The sequence below is a fragment of the Lycium ferocissimum genome, chromosome 3, assembly GCF_029784015.1.
Source record: "Lycium ferocissimum isolate CSIRO_LF1 chromosome 3, AGI_CSIRO_Lferr_CH_V1, whole genome shotgun sequence".
Taxonomy (NCBI): domain Eukaryota; kingdom Viridiplantae; phylum Streptophyta; class Magnoliopsida; order Solanales; family Solanaceae; genus Lycium; species Lycium ferocissimum.
The window spans coordinates 9,168,782-9,176,399 of NC_081344.1; the positions used below are offsets into that span (position 1 = coordinate 9,168,782).

At 34.9% G+C, this 7,618-nt stretch overlaps 1 protein-coding gene across 1 annotated transcript; it reads left to right on the plus strand.

The window, feature by feature from the left end:
• The first annotated feature begins 1,012 nt into the window (after window positions 1-1,012).
• On the plus strand, window positions 1,013-6,649 carry LOC132049602 (F-box protein PP2-A15-like). Its single transcript, XM_059440472.1, has 3 exons — window positions 1,013-1,509; window positions 3,393-3,511; window positions 5,756-6,649. The coding sequence occupies exons 1-3, from the start codon at window positions 1,198-1,200 to the stop codon at window positions 6,222-6,224; spliced, it is 900 nt and encodes a 299-aa protein (XP_059296455.1). The 5' UTR covers window positions 1,013-1,197; the 3' UTR covers window positions 6,225-6,649.
• Window positions 6,650-7,618: the final 969 nt, after the last annotated feature.

The window sequence follows — 7,618 nt, forward strand, 5'->3', positions numbered from 1 at the left end:
TGGGAGTCGCAAAAGCTATCTTCAGAAGCTAAAAAAATATTTTTTCCCTAAAAGTTTGAAAAACATTTTTGAAAAATACACTTAAACATTTTTAAAAGCTTTGGTCAGATACTAATTGTTGTTTAAAAGTGTTTTTTAAATTTATTAGTCAAAACACAAACTATTTTTCATCAAAAGTATTTTTTTCAAAATAAGTTGATTTTAGAAGTTTTACTAAAAAGGCAATTAGGTAGAATTCTCTATTACTTCTTCCGTCTCAAATTATTTGTCGCTTTTTTGTTTTATGCGCTCCTCAAGAAATATTAATTAGGAAAGGCCTTTAACTATTTTATTCTTATTTATGTCTATAATCTCTCTCCATTAAATATTTACTCTATTTATGACTAAATTCTACTAAGGGTTACCAAAAAAAAAAAAAATCTTCTAAGGGTAAAATGAGGAAAAAATTAATTGCACCTTTAGACTTCTAAAATGATAAATAATTTGAGACACTATTTTTAGTAATCACAACAGATAATTTGAGACAGAGGAATAGCCTGTTTGGCCAAGCTTCTAAAATCAACTTATTTTGCAAAGTGCTTTTTAAAAAGTACTTTTGACGAAAAACAGTTTGTGTTTGGTCAATTAATTTAAAAAACACTTTTGAACAGCAATTAGTGTTTGATCAAGCTTTGAAAAAGTGTTTCTAAGTGTATTTTTCTCAAAAGTAATTTTGGGCAAGGCTAATTTTTTTAACTTCTCAAAAACAGTTTCTACTACTCTCCAGAAGTACTTATTTTCTCGCAAAAGCTTAGCTAAACATCTTATTTTTTTAAATAAACACTTATTGAAAAAAAATAAGCATTTTTCAAAAAAAAAAAGAAAAAAAAAACCTTGACCAAACCGGCTAGAAATATCGAATAACCTAATAAAAAAGAAACTTATACATATCCTTCTAAAAATAAAAAATAAAGGAAAGATAATTAGGTAGAATTCTCTATTTATAATATTCTCCAAAAGATCAATATAAAAGGGAGAAAGGAAATGTTATGTTACACTACAGAGAGAAGAATAGAAGCTGAAATACACAAACGGAAACAGATCGTTAAGAAAATTCTATCTCACCGGCGACCACCTCTACAAACCATGATTTGACACAAATACCCCTCTCCCGTCAAATTACAAAAATAGCCAAAATTTTGTGAAATCTCTCATCGCATGGGCGCATCATTATCAAACCTAACGGAAAACGGGTCAGCCAACGGCGGACCACCAGGTTTAGGTGACATACCTGAAAATTGCGTAGCATGTGTTTTTATGTACCTAACTCCACCTGAAATTTGTAATTTAGCTCGTCTTAATCGCGCTTTTCGTGGTGCTGCTTCTAGTGATGCTGTTTGGCAATCTAAACTTCCTCCTAATTATCATCAACTGCTCGACCTTTTGCCTCAGAGAAATTACGAGGGTTTATCTAAGAAAGATATCTTTGCTTTCCTTGCTCGTTCCGTGCCGTTTGATGATGGCAATAAGGTGTGTGAATTTTTGTCTAAGTTCCTTATTTCTGTAATTTTTTGGTTTGTGCTGACATTTTTCTTAATTTGAACTAATGGTTAAAAAAACACCTGAACTAATCCCTCCGGTGCAAAATAAGTGTTCACTTAGCCTTTTTCAGCTCCTTCGAAAATATTGCACTAAATTTGGAAAAATAAAGTTGATTCTTTTTTTTTTTTTTCCCACCCGATGTCCGGTACCCGCATTGGAGCCCCACTATATCAGGATTTGCACCGCGTCGGGCCCTATTCCCTTCCTACCAAGGATTTTTCCATACCCAGAGCTCGAATCCGAGACCTCTGGTTAAGGGAGTATCCTTATCTATTGCACTACATCCTTTGGTAGTAAAGTTAATTCTTTCTTGATTTGATAAGTGAACACTCTTTTTGACGCAAGAAAAAAAGCTAAAGTGGTTACTCTTTTTGATCCGGAGGGAGTGCTAATTCCTATAAAAGAAAAATAGACTTCTAGGAAAAATAGGTATTTTGACTAAACTAACTCTAATTAATAAGCCTCTTGCTTATTTATTGCCTTGAGTAAATAGGGTTAAACTACTAAACTAAGTTTTCTTTGTTTACGCTTGACTTTTTTTTTTTTTTTTTTCCTTTTCATTTTGGAAGTTTAAAGGATTTTCAGTTTTGGTGGTACTTAAATACTCGCTTCGTCCATTTTTACTTGTCCTGTATACCAAAAATAGTTATCCATTTTTACTTGTCAAGTTTAGAAAATCAAAAGATAATTACTCCCTCCAGTCCAAAATAATGGAGGTTTTGGCCTCTAAAAGTTGGTCCAAAATAATTGAGGTTTCATAAAATTAAGAAAGTATTTAGTTCTCTTTTCCAAATTTACCCTTGTCACATTCTCATATCTCCATAATAATTATGCCAACCTAAAAAGAAAATAAAGTCATAATTAAGGGTATTTTAGTCAAACCCCTCTTAATTTTTAGCTGTCAGTGACTTCCTTAATCACGTGTCCAAACTTGAAACCTCAATTATTTTGGACTTGAGGGAGTACCATTTCATACCTATTTTATCCTTATTATTAAATATTGGGTTGGCAAGTTCAAGAAATTCTTAGTGTTTGCACAAATTTTAAAGTATGTTTTGTTGATTTCAATCATTAGGTTACTTAGCAATAATTAGGGGTGATATAGTAAAATTGTCGTTATATTTTTGGCTCCTTAATAGGCGTGCCAAGTCAATACATGACAAGTAAAAATGGACGGAGGGAGTACTTGGTAAATGGGGGGTTTTGGGTCAAAATTTATGTTGGGGTTTTTCTGTAGTTGTCATAGGTGGAGGCTGTTTTGTATGCTTTAACTGATATGTATTATGTATGTAGTATTTAAGTTTACTTTTTCAAGTTGAACTGGAGTGGAAATCTTTGTTTGGTGGTTAACGATTCACGTTTTATGCTGATCCCGCTACCCTGCCGCCTTTCGATTTGATGATATCTTAATATTTTGTTAGTTTTTTCCCGTGTCTTCCCTGATCAAATATGGGTGACTGGTGTTGGCTAGCTATAATTATATTTTGTCCTAAGTTGAATACGATGGTGTCTAGGCCAGCTTGCTATGATTATAGGTTTTTGGGGACGGTATTTTTCAATTATTTTGATTTGCTTGTGTATTGGGAGGGATTGTGAAATTCGAGGTTTCTACTGCTTAATTCTATGCGTAGTGCTATTATTCACATCATGCTTGCTTTTGAGGTCTTGGAACGGAAGTTTGAGGAATAACTTGGATCTTCTATATGAAGTTGAATTTGCTATGTTTTGTGAGTTGAACTTGTAGCAACAATATCTTGGAGTGATGTTTGATCTCACTAAGCTATATGTTTTTGATGGGGGAGAAAATGCAGGAGGTATGGTTGGACAGAATAAGTGGAAGGATTTGCATGTCAATCTCCTCGAAAGCGATGTTGATAACTAATATGGAAGACAGGAGACACTGGAATTGGTTTCCTACAGAAGAATCAAGGTTAGATTAATTGGTTGAAATAATGTGTGGCAACGTCATTATTAAGTTTATTGATGCAGTGATAAAATGATTTTAGAGGTTTAAACTGGCTGGATATCCTCTTACGAGATGTTATTAATAGCTAGTTTCTTTCCCAGTGAGTTGGACTACATATCATTGGATTTTCCCACGCATCAGAGTATATACTTATTATGAGCAATACATGTGAAAATGATTTTTTTTAATTGTTATTTATTTGATTCTTAAAAATATCGGTGGGTTCAGGCTAGCTTATGCACATCTTGATTAATCCACTAGGCAAACTGTTCAGCCCACAAGCACATGTTGCAAAGGTAACAATCTCCGCTAAGGTTGGAGCAGATTGGCTCAAACTAAGTATTGTAGAAGGAATTCAAACCTAAAACTTCCAAATTGTTTCTCCCTTGCCTCAGTCTCCAGAACAATCCTGTGGGCGCATGTGAAAACGAGGTTTATATTCACCATGAGGTGAAAATGAGTAAAAGCAGACTCATTAGAGTAGTTTTTGTTTAGCTTCCAGCTCAGCCTTCTTACTAAACCCGACAAATAGAAATGCAGGAGCGGATTCGTAAGTGGAAAATATTCTGATTCTCTTTACAAGTATATTGTATTGGCGCTGCTTGACTTAGCCTAACCTCCTCCTTGTATGCCTGATTTGAGTTATTAGTGGGTTGCTTTCTATCTTTTTCTGCCAGATGAGATTGTACTTGGTAATTAGTTCCAAGGAAGGGCGAAGTTTGACTGATTTAGCATCCCTTTTTGGACATGTAATTCTTGAGTTGTTGCAAATGCGATAAAATATTTTCCATTTCAAGTAATATTCCTCTTTCCCATTCTGGCTAGAACGAGGTATCTGATGTATTAGTTGCCTTTATAGGAACATGGTTGTTATGTTATCATTTTTAGATTAGTTTTTGAATGAGTTATTGTGCAGAATACAGTTGAAAATCCATAACTGAGAATCGGATAAATTAAGAACATTAAGATTTTATTGGAAGTTCCTCAATTAATACTCAAAGTTTGGAAAGGTGCCAAGAGGTTTGGCAACTCACTTCTGTGGCAATTAAACCCTTTAACTTGACAGGCCAGCTCTGTGGTAGTATTAAGCACCAAATCAACCCCTTGATTAATATTTTTGTAGCAAATATACACTCAGCCTTAACTCGTTATCTTATTTATTTACTGGGTGTAGCTAGAAGCAGTGTGTAAGCCTATGCTCTATATGGTATTAAGTAGACGCAAACGTGGTGATGTATGAGAATGTTTAATGCATGGCACTTACCTCTTGCGTCTTCTATGCATCCAATTGCCATGGTATATTCCAAAATGAGCTGAAACATGAAATGAACTTATAAGAATGCCAATTTGCATCCACTTGAGAAATTGTTGAAGCAATGATCTCAAAAGGATCTGAAAGTGCTTTTTTCTCCTGAAGGAAAATCCATACACTGAACCGGTCTTGTAATTCTCCTTTTTCCCTCTTTAAAGAAATCATGCACCCTTGACTCTGATTGCGTTTACATGGATTTTCTTCATCAGTTGATATGTTGGTGTAGTTAGAACTGAGACAGAACGTACATAATAGGGAAAAGAAAGAAAAAATGAGATAGAATGTTGGACCTAGGTCGATATTGCTTGTGCTGGACAGTACAAGTTTTATTTCTTGGCTATAAAAGAGATGATATATAGTAGAGTTCATCAGCTATACTGAGGTTTCGTTTTTCGTAGCTGCATTGACTTTTTGACGTAGCTCTGGTCTATGTCAATTATTATTTTCCTAGTTAGAACTGAATTTAACTTACTTTTTACTTGCTAAGTTTGATTCATGCTAGCCTGATTAAATAGTGAAACAGTTGTGGCTTCTATTACTCTTTTGTTAATGAGCTTACTTTCTTGATTGTTACCTTTCTCAAAAAAATGGAAAAAAAGAAAAGAGCTTACTTACTTGAGAGTATGAAGCTGAACCACTAGTACCAGATTATGGTGCTACTTGCTGTTGCGTGTTATTTTCTTGGGTGAAATATATGATAATCCATGGATAGTTGAAACGTTTGTCCTTTTTATTCTCTTCACTGCAATATGTGATAGTTCATGAGCTCCGAGATTTTTTCTCTCAATCTACTCACTGTCTGTGTGTTTTCTCTCTCTCTCTCTTCTTTTTTTTTTTTAACTGACTGTTGCTGATGATGAGGGATATCACAAACTTTTATTTTTTTACTCTTGCAGGTTTCATGTTGTGGCGTATTGCCAGCAGGTATGGTGGTTTGAATTAAGCGGCACAGTGAAGTTTCCTTTTCCTCCGGATGTATACACACTAACATTCAGAGTTCACCTTGGGAAAATTTCCAAAAGACTCGGCCGACGTGCTTGCAACTTTGAGCATACTCATGGATGGGATTTGGGGCCAGTGCGGTTTGAACTGTCTACTTCTGATGGGCAACATGCAGTTAGTGAGTGCTCTATTGATGACATTGGGCAAGATGACACAAATGGGAATATCAGGCGTGGGAGCTGGATTGAGTACAAGGTGGGTGAATTTATTGTCAGTACGTCAGATCCTGTGACTGAAGTTAGATTTTCAATGAAACAGATTGACTGCACACATTCCAAAGGCGGGCTCTGTGTCGATTCTGTATCAATTACTCCCAGTGATCTGAAAGCCCCATACGAGAAAAGGGGTTTAAAGTTTCTGTGAGCGACATGTTTTCTTGCCAATGCTCGCACAGAATTTTAGTTGGGTTTCATTATACCGCCAAAAAGCATTACATTTGTGGAGGATGTCATTGTAAATTTTTTTCCCTTAGGTATGTCGTCTCTCCATGTAAATGTCACTGTTTTTGTACTTGATCCAGTTTTATTGCATGCAGAAGATCAAGAAACGATAGTTTGCTCGTTTTCCATTACAGAAAAGTATTCTAGTTATTTCTTGTACAAAAAACATGGTGCACTTCTTCCACTTCTATAGCATGTTTTACAATTCAGCTATGTTGCTTGGAGCCTTGGACCCTCGAAAAATGCTGCCTCACCCATGTCAGATCCTCCAAATGTATAGCTTTTGGAGGTCTCACACACACCCAATAGTATTTTTGAGGAGTCCAAACAACATAGTATTCCAGTGGTTGAAGATCTCAACTTTGGTATAATCTTATAGCCATTCTCTCTGCTATGCTTATGTTGTTTACTATCTTTCTGTTTGTGCGGTTTTTGGTTATTATGGCATCTTGATCATTAACAACCGTTTCTATTTGCTGGGGGACGCTGTTGACTCATTTATGTAAGTCAAATGTGTTCTGAGCTGCAGGAAAGCTATCTCTGATTGTTACATCAGATGTTGATAATTTTCTTCTCTTCTTATCAATCTATGGTTGGGACATTACAGGCTGCTTGAGCAGTGCTTGTTCCAATTTAGCATGTGAAGTGATCTTTGGTAATATCTGGTACTTATAGGGTTCATTTGGGCAATTCTGCAGTTGTTTTTCTTAATGATAGCTCTGAAGTAACTCTTGTTCTGAATAGTATTTAATTTTGTATTTCAACAAAAGGAAAAAAGGATAAAAGAAGTGTTATTTTTTAATGTAAACATTGGCACATTTTACTATCAAGTCAAAAAGTTGTTAATTAGCTTATCCAACCCCCAACCCTCCTCCTGACCATGTCTCTTCCTGTGTGAAGTATTGATTGCATTATGTATTTATATGGAACTTAAGGGATTTGGGGTCATATTAGGGAGAACTTATAAAGAGAAGTTTTCACCAGGAAAAACCCATTGCGGGGATATATGTGTGTGTGTGTGTGTTTTTTTTCTCATAAAAAGCACTTTTTGGTCCTGTTGTCGAAAAAATAATTATTGTTATGGAGTTTCAAATTTAAGAGGTAGAACTCCACAATATAAGTTCCCATTTTAGAATTTGAAACTCTACAATATGACGATTTTTCAAGTAATGAGTTGAAAAGTTGATTATGAATTTTATCATGTTCTTCTAGTATCTGATATTTTTAACTAGTAGTATAAGTTCTTGGAATATCATTATCATCTGAGTTCTGATTACCTTATCTTTATATGAAGAAAAAAAGAGTTTCACTTGTACC

What these genes read in the sequence shown, in the direction of transcription:
- LOC132049602 (XM_059440472.1), top strand. Translation starts at nt 1,198, where the DNA reads ATGGGCGCATCATTATCAAACCTAACGGAAAACGGGTCAGCCAACGGC. An exon ending in CGTTTGATGATGGCAATAAG is followed by an intron (nt 1,510 to 3,392) that starts GTGTGTGAATTT and finishes GAGAAAATGCAG; the next exon opens with GAGGTATGGTTGGACAGAAT. An exon ending in TTTCCTACAGAAGAATCAAG is followed by an intron (nt 3,512 to 5,755) that starts GTTAGATTAATT and finishes TTACTCTTGCAG; the next exon opens with GTTTCATGTTGTGGCGTATT.